Source organism: Macrobrachium nipponense, chromosome 1 (assembly GCF_015104395.2).
Source record: "Macrobrachium nipponense isolate FS-2020 chromosome 1, ASM1510439v2, whole genome shotgun sequence".
In the NCBI taxonomy this organism is placed as follows: domain Eukaryota; kingdom Metazoa; phylum Arthropoda; class Malacostraca; order Decapoda; family Palaemonidae; genus Macrobrachium; species Macrobrachium nipponense.
The window spans coordinates 26,666,195-26,689,708 of NC_087200.1; the positions used below are offsets into that span (position 1 = coordinate 26,666,195).

Sequence of the window (23,514 nt, forward strand, 5' to 3'; positions counted from 1 at the left end):
AGTAAGGGATGAAAATAGTGAATATTTAGCTGACATAGATATTAATGAAAGCTGATCTTGTGCAGGCTATTAATGAAATTAAAAATGGAGCTGCTGCAGGGCCTGATGGAATTCCTGCTATTTTGTTAAAGAAAGTAGTTCATTCTATCGCAAAGCCACTTGCAATATTATTAAGACAAAGTGTAGATACAGGCAAGATTTATGATGAGCACAAATTAGCATATATTACCCCTACTTTCAAAAGTGGATCAAGACTAGAGGCAAGTAATTATAGGCCTGTGAGTCTAACATCACATATTATGAAAGTGTATGAAAGGGTAATGAAGAAAAATATTATGAAACATTTAATAAAAAATAATTTGTTTAATAAAGGACAAACATGGTTTCGTACCCGGAAAAAGTACACAAACCCAACTGTTAGTCCACCGTGAGAACATATTCAAAAATATGAAAAGCGGAAATGAAACAGATGTGGTTTATTTAGACTTTGCAAAAGCTTTTGATAAAGTAGACCATAATATTTAGCGAAGAAATTAGAAAACACAATATCGTGGATAAAGTAGGAAGATGGTTAAAAGAATTTTTACACACAGAAAACAGATAGTTATTGCAAACGACGAGAGAAATCGGATGAAGCCAAGGTAATATCCGGTGTGCCGCAAGGTACGGTGTTAGCTGCAATACTGTTTGTTATTATGATTGAAGACATAGACAATAATGTTAAGGATTCGGTAGTGAGTAGTTTCGCAGATGACACAAGAATAAGTAGAGAAATTACTTGTGATGAAGATAGGAACGCTCTACAAAGAGACCTTAACAAAGTATATGATTGGGCAGAGGTAAATAGGAGGATGGTATTTAACTCTGATAAATTTGAATCAATAAATTATGGAGACAGAGAAAGAAAGCTATATGCATATAAGGGACCTAATAATGATACCATCACAAATAAGGAAGCAGTTAAAGACCTTGGTGTGATGATGAATAGGAACATGTTATGCAATGATCAAATAGCAACTCTGTTGGCAAAATGTAAGCAAAAATGGGATGTTGTTACGGCACTTCAAAACAAGAAAGCTGAACACCTGATTATGCTTTATAAAACATATGTTCGTAGTCCACTTGAATATTGCAATATGATATGGTACCCACACTATCAAAAGGATATTGCACAAATAGAGAGTGTACAAAGGTCCTTTACAGCTAGAATAGAAGAAGTTAAGGACCTAGACTACTGGGAAAGACTACAATTCTTAAAATTATATAGTCTAGAAAGGAGAAGAGAACGCTACATGATAATTCAGGCATGGAAACAGATAGAAGGAATAGCAGAAAATATCATGGAACTAAAAATATCAGAAAGAGCAAGCAGAGGTAGATTAATAGTGCCCAAAACTATACCAGGAAAAATAAGGAAAGCACACAGGACATTAATCCACTACGCACCAGCATCGATAATGCAGGCGTCTATTCAATGCGTTGCCAGCTCATCTGAGGAATATATCAGGAGTGAGCGTAGATGTGTTTAAGAATAAGCTCGACAAATATCTAAACTGCATCCCAGACCATCCAAGATTGGAAAGATGCAAAATATACCGGAAGATGTACTAGCAACTCTCTGGTAGACATTAGAGGTGCCTCACACTGAGGGACCTAGGGCAACCCGAACAAAATGTAAGGTCTGTAAGGTAAGGTAAGGTAAGAGCATATCTTATTCTGTTGAGTTAAGAAGCGTCAGTCTGTAGGATAACTGGGAGGGCTGGATCAAAGGAAACAAGAACTTGTGGGCTAGCCAGGGCTGTCTTCACTCGGTGAAATGCTCCATCCTGATCTGTGGTCCATACAAATGCATGCTTGAGGCTCATGAGGAGTCTGAGAGGCCGAGCTGTTAGGTATCTAAGGTGTAAAGTTGGCCAGTTGGTTCACTAGGTTCACTAACCCCATGAATGAACGAAGATCCTTCAAGTTCATTGGTGAAGTCCTTGATTGCTGCTAATTTGTCTGGGTCCACTGAAATTCTGTCTTTGGAAATCCAAAATCCACAGAAGGTAATGCTGGAGGCATCAACCACAAACATGTTAAATGTGATGCCAAACTTGCAGCACCTTATCAATATCTCATGGATTCATTGTTGTCAACTACCTTGACGCAATTCTCGACATCTTGCAGAGCCCTTGTCTCCTCGAAGGCGGTAGGCATCTCCTGTGGCCACAAATCCCATTGGACCTCTTCAATGCTGGAATCAGCCATAGGGTGTGATGAATGTGGTGAACGTTTGATCTTCCTCTGCAAGTTGCATTTGCCGGTTCCTGTGCAGGGCATCTGCAGTGGTGAAGAACTTGGCCTTCGGATCAATGCTGCAGATACTAGACAATGGTGAGGGGGGACAGGTGGGCTGAGCATTGTACCTGGCTGTTGGATTCTTGAAATCAATGGTGATTCGAACGCATTTGTTCCATGTACTAAGACAAGCTAGCGACAGCAGTCTGAGGGTTCGTCACGAACAGGTTTAATGATACCCTCATCTACCATGTACTCAAGCCTTGGCTTGTTTCCTGAAGGGCATATAATAATCTGGTAAGATGCGTTGATGGCGAAAGGTATGGCATCTCCCTTTAGATGGATTTACACCAGGGGTCATTCCATTGGCTTCTTGAGTGGGAGCTTTCTTCAGTTCTTCCTTGGAGTACTACAACTTTCATAGAAAAAGTCACTGGTTTCGACAGGCAATGTGGTGTTGTGAAGAGGTAACTCTTAACACCAACAATAACATGGGTAACATCCAGAATTGGTCTGGGAAACTCTGGCAGAATAATGGCCAACTCTTTCTATTGGTTATATGGTGTTCAGACACTTTCATGGATGGTGTTCAGACACCTTCATGGATGGTGTTCAGACACCTTCATGGACTTAGATCCTCACTGAACAGGATCTCTCAGCGAATAGTAAGGGAATTTTAGCATTAGAACTGGCCAAACCGGGAGAAAATTTGTAACCAAATAAATCCTTCACCAATATGTTCTTACAGATCCCTAGTATTACTAAAATAAAAATGCTTACATCTGGGATCCCCTAGCAAAACTTTTATGGTGGCAAAAGCCACCATGAAATCATGATTTTTTTTAGATTTTCACATTATACTCCTAAACTATATGCATTTTATCAAAAACTTTCATTATATATGATATTAAAGTAAATAAAATTGCCTCTCTAATGGTATATGATATATACTTAACTTTGTTAATATAGTACTTATGATTCAACAAAGGTTGATGTGAAAACCCTGAAAATTCATTTTTTCCAAATTTCATCTTTTAACTTTTTAAATGTGGATTTTCTGAAAACATTTTAATTGCACTATAAAAGTATAACAGATTTTCTATGAAATGGTGTATAATATAATATTTATCTTATTCAATTTGTGAAGGTGGTATGGTTTGAAAAGGGTTCCCAATTAAGCTCCATATAGGAGGTAATCTAAGGGTTGAACCTGGAAAAAATTTTTAACCAAATAATTCCTTCACCAATGTGGTCTGATAGGTCCCTAGTATTACCTAAACAAACCCTAATATCTGGGGCCCATAAAATTTTTAGGGGGCAAAATCCGCCCCCGAAATTGCGATTTTTTTTTTTTACATTTTTGTGTTATACTCATAAAAAATGCATTTTGTTTGAACCTAGTTTATGTTAAAACCCTGAAAATGAATTTTTTCCACAATTTTGTCTTTCGGCATTTTCTAAAAACAGCTTTGCTGCACTATTAATACATAATATTGTCTCTATAAATTGTCGATATAATGGTGGATAATACTAATGCATATTTTACTTCATTTGTGGAGGTGGTACTGCATGGTTTTGAAAATGTTCCCAATGAAGTTCCATAAGTGCACTACTTTCACATTTGATATACGAGATAAAATGTTTTCCGCATTTGAAATCATAATTTATATAAATAAGATAATAGTCAATTTGACCATAGCGAATTCTTAAGATTAAAAACCGTCGCATCTGCTATGGCCTGACCTGACCCGGCCGTAACATTCTTTAAAACGCTCAAAATTAAAAATGCATTTTGACGAAAAACAACTCTTCTTTTACAGAGGTGTATACTAATATATATTGTACCCAGTTAGTAGGCTATGTATTATATATCTGGTGAAATTTAGAAGAGTGTTACATATGAAACTGTGAAACTCTAGTCGCTTTCAGCATATATGCAAAATCGTGCATTTCCAGAGTTTATGTAACCTCCTGAATTTCACCAGATATTTAATACATAGTCTACTAACCATGTGCAATGTACATTTATATAGTAAACCATTGCATATTTATAATTTATTAATTTATGGAGAAAAAGTTTTTTTGTAAAAAAGAAAAATGCATTTTTAATTTTTAAGCGTTTGAAAAAAAAAAAAAACTGTTTCGGCCGGGTCAAGTCTGGCCCATAGCAAATGAGAATATGTCTAATCAAAGAATTTGCTATGATCAAAATAATTATCATCTTTTTCATATAAATTATTATTTCAAGTGTGGAAAACTTTTTTTACTTATGTATCAAATGTGAAATTACCACACTTATGAAACTTCATTGGGAACATTTTCAAAACCTTGCAATACTATCTCCACAAATTGAATAAAGTATACATCATCATGCACCATTATACACACAATTTACAGAGACAATGTTATATATTAATTAATAGCACAGCGAAACTGTTTTTAGAAAATGCCTATTAAAAATGCCGAAAGACAAGATTCTGAAAAAAATGCATTTTCAGGGTTTGAACACCAAGTCGAATTGTGAGGTCTGAGTAATAAGAGGAGAGCGAGCGAACTAACTTTATTCGGCAAATGAGGGTGTACATAAGGCAGCGTGTGGACAGAAGCGTAGTGTCCATCACGCACGCACAAACAAACAAACAAAAGAGACAGGGGCCCCGCTGTGAATGTGTTTCTTCACAGACGAAAATACATGAATAATATTACATAGAGGGAACTGATACCCAACATGTATACATCAAAAGAAAGGGCATAAAATGCTCTACATTTTAGCTCCTGGAAGAAAAGAGAGGACCTATGAATATACAGATTTTTACAATGGAAGGGCGAACATTCGCCCAAATGTCGTCCTTACAAATACTCCCCCCCAAGACAATGATTATGTAGAATTGTTGGATGACTTACGGAATCTTGCCGGGAGCTGAAGGATTCCTCGGATTTGTGATTCCCTTGGTTGAGGGGTGTCTTGTGTGTCCCCTTCGTAACCGGAAAGCAGGATGCCGCCCCTGGTAGTGGACCTGGGGGGTTCAGCTGCTTTCCTTGGGCGGCCTTGATGACGTTTAGGGGCACTGTCAGGAACCAGCGGCATCAGGGTTTTTGTGAGGGCCTTCAATGGGGTCGTCTTCGTCAGGGATGGTGGCGGGCTTAAGGCAATCTATGAAGACCCAGTCCTTGCGGCCGCCGATTGACATGAGGAATGCCTTCCCCACCCGACAGATGACTTGTTGTGGGCCCTGGTAGGGCCTTGTCAAGAGCGGGCGGGCGGTGTCGTTCCTCACAAAGACGAACCTGCAGGAGTCCAGGGCTCACGAGTGGAACCGCTTCATCCTGTCGACGTACGTCTCTCAGTAGGGAACAAACTTCTGGGCGGCTGCACGCAACCTAGCAAGGGGGATATCAGGATTGTCGTTGTCGGCGGAGAAGAATTCGCCTGGCACTGTCAGGGTCTCCCCATACACCTTCTCTGCTAGGGAAGGGTCGCTGATGGCTCTTGGGGCAGTGTGGAGACCAAGGAGGACCCAGGGAAGCTGTGCCTTCCAATCAGGGCCCTGACAGCTTACCATTAAGGAAGCCTTGAGGGAGCTGTAGACCCTTTCCACCATGCTGTTGGCTGCGGGATTGTAGGACGTCGTGGTGCGGTGCTTGGTCCCCATCAGGCATGCCAGGGAAGACCAGAGCTTTGACGTGAAGGTGGATCCTCAGTCCGTCATGATGTCATCGGGCACTCCGAAGCAGCTGATCCAGCTGGTCAGGAGGGCTTTGGTACAGATGTCTGCGGTGGCCTCAGGTCACCTGATAGACCCGTCGATCAGATGGATGGAGGAAGAGGCCCGACGACGTCGACATGGATGTGTCCAAATCTACGCCTGGGCTGGGGAAAAGAGCTAATCCCCAATTCAGTGTGCCTTCCTGTCTTGCTACTCTGGCACGTGATGCAGTTTCTTGCCCACTCCCGAGTGTCCTTCATGATGCCGTGCCACATGAACTTCTCCGTCAAGAGCCTGGTTGTCGTGCTGGGCGATGGATGCAAGAGGCCGTGAATGATGTCGAACACCTATTTCCTGCAGGAGGCGAGTATCAGGGGACAAGGGCTTCCAGTGCTGGTGTAGCAGAAGAGTGTCGTCATGGAGGGGCCGAAGGGGATGTCCTCCCAGCGAAGGGCAGTGATGGCGGTCCAGTAGGCTGGCACTTTGGGGTCGAAGGCTTATTCATGTGCTAGGTCTTCGTAGTCGACACCGAGGGAAGGAGAGGGTGTCGGCTATGGGATTCTTCCATCGGGGACATACTCAATAGAGCACCCAAACTCGGAGACAGCCGCGAGATAACGTTGCTACCTTGCGGACCAAGCATCGCCCGCCTTGATGAAGGCGTGGACCAGTGGCTAGTGGTCCTTCCTTATGGTGAAGGGGACGTTCTACAGAAGATATTTGAAGTGGCAGATGGCCTGGTAGACGGCAAGGAGATCACAGTTGAATGTGCTGTAGTGAGTCTCTGCGGGTTTTAGCTTCTTGCTAAAAAAGGCTAGCAGTGTGGGGACTCCATTGACCAGCTGTTCCAGGACGGCCTGACATGCGATGTTGCTGGCGTCGGTGGCGAGTGTCAGGGGCGTGTTGGAGTCCTGATGAGCCAGGGTGGTGGCCCTGCTGAGGGAAGACTTGGTTCAGGCAAAGGTGAGCTGCTGGTCTTCTCCCTATGTCAGCCTCTTAGGTTTGCCCTTCAGGACCTCTATCAAAGGGCACATGGTGTGGGGGATGTCCAGGACAAACATTTGGTAATAATTCACCATCCCGATGAATTCTTGGAGGGCCTCGACGGTCGTCGGTGTCGGGAACTTCTCCACTGCGGGCACCTCTGACGCCATGGGACGAACTACTGCTGCCGTAATTTCGTGGCTGAGGAAGTCCACCTTCTCAGCGACGAAAGTGCATTTGTCAAAATGGACAACAAGTCTGTTCTGTAGGTGCTTGAGGATGGCCTGGACGTGGTTCAGGTGCTCCTCCGGGGATCTGGAAAAGATAAGAATATTGTCCACGTAGCAGAGCAGAAGGGTATGTCACCGAGGAGGCTGTCCATGAGACGTTGAAAGGTAGTCCCAGCGTTCCGCATGCCAAAGTTAGAGAAGGCAAACATGAAGGATCCAAAGGGGGTAATGATTGCCGTCTTTGGGATGGAAGGGGACTTGAAAATAAGACTTCAATAAGTCGATCTTGGAGAAGACCTTTGCACAGTGGAGGGGCCCAGTTAGGTCCTGCATGTTTGGCAAGGGGTAGCTGTTGGGCATGGTGACAAGGTTCTGGCACCGGTAGTCGCCCGCAAGGCCTCCTTGTGCCGTCTGCCTTCTTCACCATGTGGAGGGGGACGCCCAAGTGCTTGCTGCCTTTCTACAGGTCCCCATCTTCATTTCTTTGAACGAGGTCTTAGCTTCCTGGAGGAGCTTGGTGTGTGTCAGGGGGCCCTTGGTCTCAATATGGTGGAAGACACCATGCTTGGGCACGGCCCCAGCCACCTGGCGAAGCTCGGGGCGGAAGACATCCGGAAAATCCTGGAGAAAGGATGCATATCTGTGGCGGGGGAGGATGGAGCAGATGGTGGGTGCCCCTTGGTCCTCTGGCGAGTGGGCATGAGAGGCAGGTCTCGGTATCAAGAAGGAGCTGGTGGGCCATGTCCACCAAGAGGCCGTAGTGGGCAAGGAAGTCCGCCCCCAAGGAGAGGGGTTCGTACGTTGGCAGGGACAAAAGGGCCCTGGTGCTGTAGGTGCAGATGGGCATCCCGTTTGCAGCTACGAGGGCAGTTGGGTCGTCAGGGGCACGGCTGCGATCCTCTGCAGATGAAGGGAACACCAACTGCACGGCACCAGTGTCAACCAGTATCCTGATGCTGGAGATGTTGTCCTGGATGTAGAAGCCCCTGGGTAGGGAATTCGTTACTGCCACTGCCATGGGGGCTTGTTTTGGGCACTGCCTCTATCGTTTTTTGAAGGGCAGAAGGAGCAAGGGCGCTTACACTTCCGTGCCTTGCTGCCGAAGTGGCGGTGGAAGCAGCACCACCTGATGTCTGGGAGGAGCTTTGGCGATCACTGATATGCTGCACCATCTGTGTCCTCCTGCTGTAGGCTGTTGGCTGATGGGGGAGAGGAGACTTTTGCAGCTTAGGTGGCAGTAAACAGCAAGAAAACCTGCTACACCAGACTTTCCATCTCTGTGGTCTCGGCATTAGGGATCTGGCTTCAGACTTTGGGCGTGAGCTGGCGAAGGAAAAGTTGACGGAGGATGCTCACCTCCTGCCTTCATCCTTGGTGGTCCACCTCTGGCAGGAGGACCAGGTCCTGGAGCTTGTGCCAGGCCAGTCTGGGATCCAAGGTGGTCATTTGGTTGAACATGAGGTTGAAAATTTGGGCAGCTCGTAGGGGAACTGGGAGGTAGAAGATCTGGATGAGCTCACTCTTCAGGCCTTCATAGTGCAGCTCCCTGGGATGGCTGTGCATCCATGGGGTGAGGTGTTTGAAGGCATCCGCTGTGAGGGTCCCAGAGATGAGGTCCACCTTGGTGCTGTCCCGGGTGATGCCATGGATCCGGAACTGTATTTCTGCCCATTGCAGCTATGTTGTGACGTCTTCACTGCAGAAGGGCGGCAACTTGATGTGGTGGGGCTCCGACGGTGTGGTCATCCAGGGCGCGGGCACAGGCATAGAGGAGGACTCGATCGCGAAGGATAGTCTCGCAGATCGCTAGGTCAAGGCGGACACAAAGGAGTCGAGTGAATGCACTGAACTCTCCATCGTATTGTCAGACTCACGCTTGTGGTCGACGAGAAGTCATGAATGGCAGGCCAAACCTTAAGACTGAATGCCAAAACACCTCTGTGAAGCTGTGAAGAAATACCGTTGTGAGTCTACTAATGGCGTTGAGGAGTACCAGAGAACCTAGACTAAGGGTGTGACTCCTGTAGTTCTTGATAGACTTATCACATTTTCCTTACAGACAGAGGTTTGTGATCATTAAGTGAAGTCCAACCTTGTCCCCAAGCAGCAGGTAAAGTACCTGAGCCCACTGACACTCAGCAGTGGAGAGTGACTTTGAGATGCCTCTTGCATTATAAGCTTGAGGTGGTAATGGCCCAGGTCCTGCTAGCTGTGGCAAGTAGTGCTAGGTTTTCTGTCACTATGAGGAATCTCTTATCACTTGTACAAATCTTTCAGACGTCTTATTGCTTGTCTTTAAGTGTGTGTTAGGGGCACTTTCACTTTTCTTTGGCAACAGCAACCTTTGTAAGGGTTCCTTAATTGCTATCTTTGGTATTGCTTTGGTTTTAGAGTGTCTGAAGGTGGGACAGGGGGAATTACATCTCGAATAAGTTTTCTTAGGTATGTGAATTTCAGGCACTTCTCATCTGCACACCGTTCTTGTTCATCTGCACTGCACCATTCTTGTTTGCAGAATGTTTAATTATAACTTTATCAACCTGTAGATTGTTGGAATGGTTGACAGTCTTGATGGTGGGTGAGTAGTACCACCGCCGTGACTCTTTTTGAGTAAAGGTGATGAGCTTCTCATTATTTACCTCTTTTAGCAGTACAGGTGCTGGAGTGAACAGTTTGCTGTTGGGGGGTTGTCTGCATTATGCATTCCACAACACTGTTTAATTTCAGTTGAACTCACCTGTCATTGTCCAGGTGCAGAGGCATTTTAGTCCTTGCTCTCCTGATTAGCGAAGATTTTTCAAGTACTTGAATTTCCAAACTCAATGGTTAGAGACTAGGATTACAGGAGAATTTAAGTTTCCTCTTCATTTTAAGTTTATCAGAGCAAGGATGGAATCCCATCACCTTTAGACACTAATTGATTTGTTTTTCTCTTTCCCTAACTTCTATGAGGAGTGAAACATACTCATTCCTTCTTCTTGCCTACTGGCAGTTCCTCGTTGGCTTCTGGCTGGAGTTTCCAGACCTGCTGTTTCTTTGGTCAAGGCACCATGAGTGACTTATTGTGTACCTTTTAAGTTTTTCGGTGAACATGCATCAAGGGGGAGGGGGTAGCATAATATAATGATTACCATCACAGAAGGGAAAATCTCTTTGGTTGAAGTTTTTATACTCGACTAGTTGCAGCCTATCCCCTTTACCTTAACCAAATCAGGCCCCTTTCAGTGGGTGATGTTTAAAGGCTATGTTTTGCTTTTACAGTCTTTAATCTGTTTGGGTTAGCTCTCTCCTCTTGATGGAACTGTTTATACTTTAGGTGTTGAATAGGCTCTGTCTCATGGGAACTTGCGTCTTGAATTACTTTTTTTCTCGGTGATTTAAGCATTACGAGTATCTTTTAACTCTTGGACAGTCTTTACACTTAATGCTGTTCTTTACTGACCTTAGCATACAACTGGGAAGTCTTTTGCTTGCTGTATTGCACCCAGATTTCAGTAGGATGGAGATCATTTTCATTCCATTGTTACTCAGTAAGAACGGTAGCCCAAGTCTCATCTCTTTTGATGAGAGAATGAGTGTTAACTCAATTCCTCCCTCCAAATCTGAGGTGGAGATATGGATGAGATACTGCTTTGCCAGACTGTGCATTTCAGTGCTATTTTTGGTATTTTAGGTTACCCACTCCTGGAGTTTGGAGTGTTTTTCTTCTTTCATTAGTTCCAGTTAACACTATTAGCAGTAGAGTTGTCTAGGATCTCTTTCTTTTAGCTTCATCTCTCCCGTTCTCTGTCATCCCAGAATTTGTGGCTACGAGGTAGATTGATTGATTGTCTATCAGAACTGGCGTTACTACATCTAGGTAATTGATGGTGTAATATGTTTGAATATTAAACTAAAAATATGTTAGTTTAAAAAGAATTTTATATATCTAAAAATACATACCGTATGAATATAATCATGTTTGTTCGAATATATTATCAATAATCGCATGCCAAAACATAGGTTCGGGTACCTCAATTCCCTCCCTTTGAGAATTTGTTGGTGAAGAGCCTGAAGAGATGATGTTGCGCCCAGTTTGTGCCCTACATGTTACTAGAGAAGGATGAAGAACCTCAGACCTGAGAGCAAGTGCCTTTTCATGAAACGGGACATACAAAAAGTATCCTAAAACACCAATTCCTTCTGGCTATTAGCATAATATCCAAAGCCTACAAGTTCCCCAGTAGTGTGGATGACCCTTCCACCCACCTGAAAGCTCAAAACTTTGAATGTTGGGTTTCACCTTCCAGGAAAACTTCTTTGTTATTCATCGTCCTGCAGACTCAAAGAGTCCATCTGAAGAGAAGTCCTATTGTTCTCTAGCACATACAACTTCCTCTGGTGGGTCAATGGTAGGGGAAGGAGCCTTCAAAGCCAAAGATTACACCATTTACCTGATCCAAAACACCATGAGATGGTGGACACCACAGCAATCTGGACAACCGTCTCACCCCATGAGTATGTACACACAAAGGTGAACCCAATCAGACAGTGTTTATATGGAGCTCTTTACTCTCTTGATAGTGCCCGTCCAACTCTGCCTGTTGGGGTCCTGACTGAGTAGGACACTCCAATTCCATCATATCTCTACAAGCATAAGCATAAGGATCTCCTCCTGAGAGAGAGAGAGAGAGAGAGAGAGAGAGAGAGAGAGAGAGAGAGAGAGAGAGAGAGAGAGAGAGAGAGACTGCCCTTGTGATTGCTTACAGTGAAGGGGTATGCAATAGTTTAACCACATGCCACAGGCCTAGGATGACTTAAGAATTTAATTGGCTTCAGAACCATAGCCAGCACTTCAACAATGCTCCCTACAATCAGCAAAAGCCAAACTACTGGCCACAGGGGAGCAAAAAAATGTTCTGTCATGAACACTTACACACGCACACACAACCTTCACAATTTCAGGTAAAACGCAAGCTTACCCAGGCACTGCACAGTTAAACACACAAATAGTCACAGTACCCATAGGTATCATGTAATGGCATACAGTGTCAGACCACACACTTGCTGAATGGGAAGGTAGTGCCAACTCTACCCTATGTGCCATGTAGAAACACAAGACCAAGATTTATGGGCAGTTCTGTCCAAGGAGCCATAGGAAGACTTAAGTACCAAATACGCTCATAAATCCCCCTTGTCCACCCTACCTACAGTAGACATAACATCTGTTGTTGGGTGATCAACTGGTGATGGGGATTGATGAAGTAATTCCCAGGGGAGTTAACATGGTAGGGGTAGGTGGTCATGAAGCCCTTGGCCATTTAGGGGTCTCACCTGAGGAGAGCTCAGCAGCTACACCAGATTCTCCAGTAAAAGAGAGCACGTGCAGGTCACTAAACTTCAAGTACGTACATACCCCTTCCCCCATCAGACCATGAGAGCCAGGAAGGGAAACCAAAAAGGATTTAGGGAGTCAAAGATCAAGCCACAATATTTCCAGTGGAAATTTTCCACCCAAAAGTACCAACTACACTTTTAACCTTCTGCCTCTTTTTCCCAAACCTATTCAGCTGTGAACAAGACCAACTAGCACGTTCTTCAAAAGTCAAGACTTTAGGTCCTACCAATAAAAAAGGAGCAGTAACACTGGGATCCTCATAAAGTGAAGATATGAACTACACCCTCTTTTCTCAAGCATTGTAAAAAGAAGAAAAAAAAAAACAAGTAAAGAGAAACTCAAAGGAGAAAGCCAGGTCCATCTTGACAGTCAGTAGGAATGCAACAGGAGATCTTCATTTGATGGCTGCTGAAGAAGTGGTTGGTGTTGGCAGGTGAGTGGGGGTTTCCCCCACATCTCACTCTCCTTCAAACGGTTAACTACTTTGTTAATAAGTTTGTGACCAATTCCAGCTTGCAATGAGGAATACTACATACATACTCCCAAATAAAAAGTTCTGGCATTTATTTCTGTAAGAACAACAAAAGTTTAGAGGCACCGCACTCATGTTGCGTGCCACTTCCAGCAGATGCATAGTTGACTTGCCTCAAATGATACAAATAAAGGCTTGCCATATACTCAAGGTACCCAACTACTTACCGCCTCATGCTCGGGTACAGATTTATAAAATGTCCAAAAATGATTGCCCAGATGAAGGTTTTTTCATCACTTGAATCAAACCCATGTGGCTACAAAACTCACTCAATTTTCTTTTATGAAACTTACCTCAAAAGCTCCAGCGAGTTCTCTGAAGTCACAGAATAAGGATCACTGCTTCCCTCAAACAATGATTGCAGCCAGAAACCCATCATGACTCACATCTGACTGCTAGCTCCCGTCCAAAATCACAATACGCTTAAACCTATGCACCTCCAGGATAACAACATACTCATCTCAAAGTATCGACATTACAGTTGCTTTAGAGGTTACAGATAATTCAGCTGCTGGAGAGAACACATACTCTAATATAAGTCAAGAGAATTTCACACAAGGGTACAGTACTATCTAAAAGGTACAGTATAGTACATATAATACCACAAGTATTATTGCTTCTGAGATCCTAAAATGTATACATAAACTATATTGGGATATGGCAGCCCAAAGATCATGTTTAAAGCATCAATGGACATTGCAGCCCAAAAGATATTGTTTAAAGAATTAACTAGCAGCTTATCACTTACATATCACAAACAAGTTGAAAACAAGTCAAGAACTGTAAGTGGAGAACTATCTTCAGTCAATATTGGATGATTATAGCAGAAATTGTAAAGAGCTACCCATAAATTATGAACTTGGTAACTTAGTGTGAATGCACCTTTAGACACCATTGTATCACATCAAATAAAACCCATAAAGTGCAGCTTAGACATCAAACACCTCAGAATAAAAATAAAACCAACTCGGAGCTCATAAACAAAGGTTTAAAACCCTTAATAATGCTTGAAAAGAATGAATACTTTTTAGATATCTCTAGCAGAAACAAGGAGACTTCAGTACAGTACACATGAACATCACAAATTTTCTATTCTTCACACCAACGTAACCCAGCAACACAGTTTAAAATAGAAATATGAATTACAAATAATGTATTTTTTTCTAAGTCTTAGTTTAATTCAGGCTGCCTGTATGCTACAATAATAATTTAAGTCTAAAAAAATAAAGTTTCTGAGATGCAATCTAATTTACTGGTTATTATTTTTAGAGATTACCTGTTCTATAATAGATAAAAGATTATGATCATTTATGATCACTTTAATTTAGCTAAATTCCATGTTGAAGGGAAAGTTGCTGATGCTACATAAGTTACATAACAATTTTCAGTTTTGTAAACAGACTGTGCCAGTCACTGGAACTATTATGTTTGTCTACTCAACATTAAATGTACCAAAAGATAGTGGTTTGTATGCAACTTCATGAAGAGGAATAAGATAAAATGCTTTTTAGGGGGCCTTGGGACAACCTTTTGTGACTCTAGTTCTGAAATATATAACATAAGTGCCAGGACCTACCAGTCATTGAGGCAGATGATGAGTTTCATTGATACATCCATCTCTGATGGTAAAAGAGCATAGAATTTGTGGCAAATTGGTTTGGCTTCATTCTTGAAATGTTAGACCTTTGCATTGTAAGTGTGTGGGTGTCCCTTCAGTTTCAAATGTACAGTTCTCTTCTTGGTAGCTTTAGTGCCCGTTGAAAAATTCTCATTTACATATATCCAAGACATGATGAACATTTACTCCACGTAGTATGGACATTTAATTACAGTGTCTTATGGCTAAGCATGTCAGAGGTACCTCTAAAATGAAACTGAACAAACATACGTATTCATATCTGAGAATTGTGTTTATGTAAAGGCTAACAAAGTGGTGTGCACTGGATTAATAAATTAATAATGCATCATTACCTTTGGCACAGTAAGATAACTTACTTTAAGTTGAATGCACAAAATGAAACTAAGAATAAACTTCAAACAGTTCATTAAACCAAGGGATGTGTAACTGTCTGTCTTCATTTTGAGACCAACTATTGCACCTTCCTGAAAAAAAGGAAAAGAAACTAAGGTGCTGCATGTTTGTAAATATCCTAAGTTTATGAACCTACCAACAATACTGCGATTGCAAGTCCATTCTAGTGACAAGTCTATTTTCAGCAAAAAGCCTCTATGCCTAGAACACTTGAGAGCAACTTTGTTCAACCTACTACATTTCATTAATAGTTCACTCAGTTTATTGTACAAAATTGCACATTACTCCTAATACTGTAGTATGCAAATATGTTTGAAATCTATATTATGCAGCAGAATAGACTGCATGGTACTTACTTTGTGGAAGGTAGGATAGGAAAGAGAAAATTCAGAGTAGAATATAATAGCCTTGAATTGGATGTTATAAATATATGAATAACAAATTTATACACTTCCCCTTTGGTTTAATAGCATAGGTATGGACTATGGAAATCTGGCTAGGTGACTTTGAAGTCCTACCTTCTACAGGTATCTTACAGGTATCTATACATACGAAGTATATGTGCATAGTATACAGGCGTTGTGTTTTTACATGAAAACTTCCTGATACATATAGTACTAACACAGGTTCTCCCCTCGATTGCACATCATATATTCAGTAGTAATTCAGTGAAAACACCCAACCATAACTCAGTGAGATATGTAATGCCTTTATGTATTGGTTTATTTACACCAGGTATACAGATGCTAGAACAATACAAATGTTTCACATTGGCTTATTCAATCTCCAATTATGGAAATACTTTTACATTGAAAATAACTTATATATTATATATTAATGTGTTTGCTTTAGACTCATAGAAAATGCATAGCTGTATTATCTGAGTAAAGCTCAAAGGGAGGATTGAATATAAAAAGCTAGTATGATACAGAGGGCAACAGTCTTATAGTTGTTTTGTTACTGACTTGTAAATTAAAACAGCAGTAAAGGTGTCGGTAAAGATATTTAGCAAGTAATGGCAGCTGACTAGTTACATTAAAGATGTCATAACCTTATGAGAACATTCCCTTTGCAGGTGAAAGCTATATCATCAACAGCTTGACAGATGACACCTTGTATGTAATTCGAGCCTATGCCAAAAATGCTGCAGGATTATCAGACTATTCAGATGAAGTCATGGAGAGAACCAAGAAAGTAGAAGCCATGAACGTGACATCTTATTCCTCTCCAGTGACCTCATCTTCCGCTGTTGTTTTCTTCTCCTTGCTCCTTGCAACATACCTGATCTCCTTGTGAACATTCAAAGTTGAGAGTTAATTTCTTTTTATTTCATTTTGTTTTGTTTGCTTTTCCTGCCTAGTCTTATGATAGTAGGAGAAATGTTGCTTAAAATGTTTTGTTCGTGGGGTAGGGGAAGGCCCAGTATTTCCTTGTAAAAGGAGTTAGTAGTTCTTAAATCTAGCTGACTTTCAGGAGAGTTGATTTTTGTTATTTGTATTTAATTGTAGCATTAATTTCTATCCATTTTTTTATACAATTGCTGTGGTTATTGGTGAAAGAAATAAGTAATACATATGAATATTTTGTCTTTTTTTTAAGTAAGCATACTTAAACCTTAGGTCAGTATTTACGTGGTGAAATGTTTTAGACCTCCAAGATAAATATAAAATTTCAGGAGTTTGCCTAAGTGTGTAATGTGTAAACAATGGTTATTCACTACTGTACTCTATCGTTCACGTTACCTTTTGTAAAGGAACTAATTTCGTCTAGGGAAATGTTTCCATGTACTTTAGGTATATAAGCTTAGGAGTATTTGTAACATAAAAAAATGCTGTAGTGGTATTATAATTGCTGATATTAATATATATATGTATCAATGAGAGTCATTGAATCTTACAGTATTTTGAAATTCATGAAGTGAAAGATGTGTTCAGATTAGCAAAATAATAATTTTGGAATGATCACCCATGTTCAGTAATCATGCTGACTGGACTATTAATGTAAAATGACCTGGGGCATTGTAACCAATTGCAGTATAGGCCAAGATCATATGCAGTGCTAGGTTTTTTTGTAGTGTTGGCAAAATTACATTCCCCTGATAAATGTACCTAAAGACTGTTGTATTATGCTCATCAATATTTTTTATTTGTTTTAGGGTAGGGTGGATTGTTGGTCGTGTGGAGCCTCATCATAAATGTGATTATGCATTCAGAGTCAACACTTAAATGATTTTTTTATACAACTCAAATTGTCTCCTTATCATCTGCACTGATTACTTGTATATTTCCTTGGTGTAAAATAGTTTTGATTACAATTTACCACTTTTTTTTCAAGAGACTATAGAAATATTCACATTTCATCAAGTGAAATTATTTGATGATAAACTACCTTTTGTTACAAAATTATTATGACTGCATGTTGCACTAAGGTTGCCACACGGCCATTTTAGATCATACAAGATTCGCAAGTGTATAACAAGAGCTGATTCAAAGTTGTCAAAAGCAAAATCTCAGAATAATAAAATTTCAAAACCCCTACTTCTAGCAAAGTTTGAAGGAGATATTTCTTAAAACTCCTTTTTTAAATGGAAGACTGTGTGGATAATATTCACTTTTCCAGAGATATTTATATTTTTCATAATCTGTTTAAAAGGGTGAAAGAAATATGTCCTTGTTTATAAAACATTACTGGAACTTGAAAAGAATGTGCAGGATCATTGCAATAAAATGCTATTTCAAATTGGAAAAACTTAAAAAGCAAATTATGCTTGCATTCCAAAACCGGTAAGTAAATGTTGAGAAACTCAATTTGTCTGCAAAATGAAAAAAAGTAAATTCTTCTCATGATGTGTACCGATTTAAAGAACTGCACTAAAAAAACTATAAAACATGTCATGATACATTACTGGCTTACCATATATGTACCGTTCCTTTCAACTGTAAGCTGTGTTCATATTTATGAATACTATGTACTTGTACACATTTGGGACAAATCTTGAAAAGGCGTTTTGTCATATATTATGTCAGCTTCCAGGTTGTTAAGCACTTCATTCAGAAATATCTTTCTGTTGACCAAATTAGGCCAGTAAAATAACATAATCAAATATGACAAGTAAAATTATTGCATGCAATGCTTCTTCAGGGTCTACCTTAACTAACAGTGATTGTGTCTAACCCAAACTTTGCCTGGCATCTATTTTGACTTCTATTAGACTAAAGAATATTGTTGGGTTACTGCAAAGGAAAGAAGAAACAAAACCTATACATAAAGGAAATGAAAAACCTTCAGGTGGATGTGCAGGACAATATGATTTGTAGTAGACTTTTGCTTTTTGTCTAACATACATACACTCCAATTGTGGCTCAGAATCTCAATTTTGGTTGTAAGTCTGCACTTTATTTCAGTGATCTTGCACCCTCTTGAGAATATTTAAAAAATATTTTCTTGTTTCTCACAAAGAAAATTAAGGAAGAAAAGCATAACTTCTTTTTATATAAACTAATTTCTGTAGGTCTTATTACCTTCAACTTGTATGCTGTACATATAGGCCTGTATTGCTAAGAGCCTCCTGTGGTTTAAATAAAACTTCCTTCTAGCTGGATCTCTACATATATACATAGTTTACAGCTTGCTCATCCTTAGCTACATAAGGAGCCCTTCTATTACTCACCGTGAAAACAAATATATATATATATATATTTTGCATTTATGATGATTGTACTTTATGCCCTGCAAGTTTTACATTTTCCCTAGCGGACTTCAAGAGAGATATTTACTCCACAGGAGGCACATAACTGTGCGTCCTAGTATGTTTCATTATGAAGACGCTGACCAATGTTTGAGATCCTCTCTCTCTCTCTCTCTCTCTCTCTCTCTCTCTCTCTCTCTCTCTCGTGGGATTCCCTGCAAGCCTAAATTTTTAGTTATAAACCAATACTCTTTGATCCATGCTAGTAAAAATGCATCTTTTCAGCAATGTTTGGTCAGTTTTCATCCTTGGAATATTGGAATACAGTATTTGCATGTAATTTTTTTTACCTCCTATTGCAATGCTTCTGTTTTGTCTAATTCTCTATTAAAATAATGATTCCCAGGATGCAGGGAGTTTCTTCTATATATAAAGTATAGTTCATAGCTTACTTGTGATGTCAATGAGTTTTTCTGGTCTTACATAAACTGTCATCTTTTTCTGTATTAAGTGACGTTATCTTACAGCATCCCAACGTGAGCATCACTGGGTCTCGAGTTTTAGGTCACTAACATGCCCTGTGGTTTTGATTCAAACTAGCTACCATAGTTATTTTTGAATCATGTCACTCTGTCTATACAGACAAATGATAACGTTATAGGTTATTGTTATAACTCACTGGTATCAATTTCATCTTCCTCATTATTACATTGCTGTAACAAAGTTGTCAGTATAGTTTCTTAACTCAAATATTGACGAGAACTTAACCCTATGAAGTAAAATGTCAGTAATTCTTCTGTTGTTGAAGTTGATACTTATATGATGGACAAAACCTGCATACATATTTGGTTAATGTCCTGCGAGTGATGATAATGGTGGTGATAATGAACATCACTATCAGTTTGTCGTACTGGACTTAGAAATCAATAAACCAAAGACATTTTTATTGATATTATTTTAATAATATTAGTCCTGGCTGTAGATAATTGTCTCTGTGTATTTTATGTGACTCATTTTTCATAGGCTCTTTGACTTTGTACGACAAATGATACACGTCAATACTTAGTGAAATTTAAAGGAAAAATTTATTGAAAATCCTTGAAGAGGTGTTTATATATATGGGAACAGTATACACTAAATTTGTGCTAACATAACCGTGACTTTCAGATAAAATGAAAATGAGAAACCTAAACATGTACTGTATTATTTTTTTAATCTCAAATTTCAAACAACACAGTTAACATTAGTTTACATACAAAGATTATTCATATAAGAGTGAAAAGTTCAATGGCCTAACTTGCTGTTATGTACTGTAATTGCTGTGGTGATTAACTTAACAGAAAACTGATGTCCTGATTTTCTCTTAGTATTATATATTCAAAGTCCTTTAAGAACTTTATATGATTTTGTCACAAGAGCATATTATAAAAAAAAAAAAATTCTGTTTCAGGGATGGGTATTGTGACAAGACGTCTGAATCTTTGTCAGTGAATTTTGATAAGGAACTGGGTGTGAGCATTTAGCTTTTTTTTCTGTAATTGAGACTTTCTACTGATGAAATTCCGAGTACACGTTGTGCATGTGCACATTATACAGTAATAGTAAGAGTGCTCATTACGGATAAATACTGTACTGTATGCCATTTATTATTCCAGGAAGTGTGAACGTTTGTGTGTTTGTTTGTTTGTGTGCGCGCGCGCTTGCATTTCTTGTGGTGAAGTAGATTTTAAACTTGTAGCACTTGGCAAGGAGGAATTAAATATTCTTTAAAAGAGAAAAGTATTAAAAAGTCTCATTTAGTCCACAGGGCAGGTAGACTGACAGGGATTAGATGAGTTTTAAGGGATTATCAAATGTGCTAAAACATCCACCTAAACAATGGGAATTTTGTATTTGCTGATAAACAATTTGAAAGGAAGAATTCTTTTTAGATTTTGACCATCAGGCACAGAAAACAGTGCAGGCATTAATTTATGTTTAATGATGTGGTCAATGACTGATGGAATAAACATTGTTTTTACAATTATTACACATTTATTATAATTTTATTTGGGATTGTACTGTTGCATTCATGATCAAATTGGTATTTGACATTTGCATCCCTATAAAGTTTCAAGTTTCAAGTGTCAGTGTCGCTCCTTGATGTATATAAGATGTTTGGCATTATGCCAAATCAATAAAAAAAAAAAAGTGCCGAAAGGAAAAAAATTTACTTTCATTCATCCTCCGCTAAATAAAATTGAGATGGAATTACTCTATGTGAAACCTGTTTCTTGTACAGTACTACTATGATTATACAAGAGGTTTCTCTCTCTCTCTCTCTCTCTCTCTCTCTCTCTCTCTCTCTCTCTCTCTCTCTCTTTCCCTATACATATTATTCAATATCTTTACTTTAGGAGGGAAACTTAAGATCAAGAATACTGCATACTGATACCGAATATTCAAGCACATTATAATCTTCTGAATTCTTTTGTTTCTGTTGTTTACTGTCATCACAAACCAAGCGACTCTATATGAAGTTGTCAAAGCTACAAGCCCAAGGTCCCCTAAGAATAGACTATGAAAGAGAAAGAACAGAAGAACGAATAAGACATAATAAAAAAATAAAATAAAAAGGATAAACAAATAAACTATGAAGTAAAACTCATGCCAGCCTACTCAGCGAAAGAGCACTGACACAGAGTTTGAACTTCTGAAGTTCGAGCAATTTAAGCATTACATGATTAGGAAGGTCATTCTACAATTTGGTCACAACAGGAATAAAACTGCTAAACGTATGTGGTATTGAGCTTTAGAAAGAGCCAAACTTTTGATTAACTGCATATCCAGAACATGGTGGACAATACAGTCTGAGAAAGTCTCAGTACAAAGGACCATCAGATTCTTTACATAATTTTACACAGCATGTAACCTTTCAAGAGGAGTCAACAAGCTAAAAGCAGGGTGAAAAAAAATTACTTGTGCTGGAGTACCTGCACATACACATGCAGTAAAAGGACGGAAATTCCTTGGCTAAATATATAGTTTTGTACACAAAAACTAAAAATTACTCGTATTGGCATATCTGCACATACACAAGCAGTACAAGAACTGAAATTCCTTGGTTAAATATAGTTTTGTACATAAAAACTATGGCTACAAAAATTAACACAATATTTGGAGGACTTTAAGTTGGTTTAGACTAAATGTTTCAGCTGACATCAATATAGGAGTAGATATTACAAAAGATTAAAGACCTATTCTACTGCAATCATCTATGTGATGAGCATTACACACAATTAGTACCAGCTTTAAGGTGCTGAAAACAATTTGTAGATAGGGTAAAAAATTGTTATAAAGTGGTTGCTAGCTTTAAATAATGAATCATGAAGGACGACCAAGGTATGAAAATTGCTTAATTAATGCAGTTCTGGTTTTGCTGGAGTTCAGCCTCAATCCTCACGCCCTACTCTATCATACAAACTGGTTCTATAGCTCTATTGATGATAGTAGCCAATTTATTTCAAAATGGAATGACTTATCTCACTCGAAACACATAATTTAATGTTATGTAATCCTATTTACAAGAACAATAATAACATCTCTAGCAGTATCAAGCTGCAAACGAAAGTACTAAAGCCCCTTCCACACGACGGGCACTCTGATTTGCCCGTAATTCTCTCGCTTTTAAACAATGTTACCAGATCACACAATCCAAGGCAGGCAGTAGTCAAATGCAGGCGAACCTATGACTTGGACCACACTCGTGATCGCCGTCCACTCGCAAAATTGGTAACAGTGTCTGCCCGCCCAGGACCTGTGCCCCCCGTGCATTTGCCCCTCGTGTAGAAGGGGCTTAAAAGCACTAACACGTAGAACACCAGACTACTAATGGTTTAGAGCAGTGTTTCCTAAACCCGGGGTAATGGATCCATATTTTTGGAATGGATGTTCTGATCGGCTGCCGCTGTGAGGCGTCAGCTGGATAGTTGCAGTTCTGATGCTAGCGCAGATAGCGTCGTCATTGATTGGGTTCGTCGGGGGTGTTTTTCCCGATTTTTCTTACGACAGTCTAGATAATACGTGATTTAAAATGAAGAAGCCGTTTGAACGTCGCAAAAGGTACGTTTTGATATACATACAACTAGGAATGTGTTTGAATCCAGGAGTTGTACATATCTGAGATTTTAAATTACTTTAACGACCAGCCTTAAATAGTATATACAGCCAATAGTGGGCTATATGACCAAAGCAGTTCACCAGGTGACTACGAAAAAATGAAAAAAACAATATTACCGGGTATATATGTTTAATGGGGTAATTTATAACTACAAAATTAAATTTTTGGGTAATCATTTCGAAAAGGTTGGGAAACACTGGTAATTAGAGTATGAAAATTATAAAAAACAACAGCTGCACCACTTCGAAAATTCTGAAATAGGTTCAATTAAGCTCAGCCTCAAACTCCAAAGTTAAAAAGTTTACAAATATGAACCTTATGATTAATTCCATCAAAAGCAATAACAAAAATATTTAAAATCAAGGACTTAAGTTTACATAGCTGTATACTTACGTAATTTTTTTTAAGAATGTGTTGCCTTTGCGAGTGAATGATTATAACAAGCAAGTTTATTAGCTATCTAGAAGCTCGTACCCAGATCCAGGGTAAAGTACTTTACCAAGTTTTAAGATACTTTAGACTTAA

At 39.6% G+C, this 23,514-nt stretch overlaps 1 protein-coding gene across 3 annotated transcripts in view; it reads left to right on the top strand.

Moving 5' to 3' along the window:
• Positions 1–18,531, top strand: part of LOC135219173 (neural cell adhesion molecule 1-like) — a 321,850-nt gene extending 303,319 nt beyond the window's left edge. For all 3 annotated transcript variants that reach the window (XM_064255709.1, XM_064255707.1, XM_064255708.1), the window contains one exon: positions 16,218–18,531. In XM_064255709.1, coding sequence (XP_064111779.1) covers positions 16,218–16,438 — 221 coding nt within the window. In that variant the 3' untranslated portion in view covers positions 16,439–18,531. The remainder of the gene's footprint in view (positions 1–16,217) is intronic.
• The last annotated feature ends 4,983 nt before the right edge of the window (positions 18,532–23,514 follow it).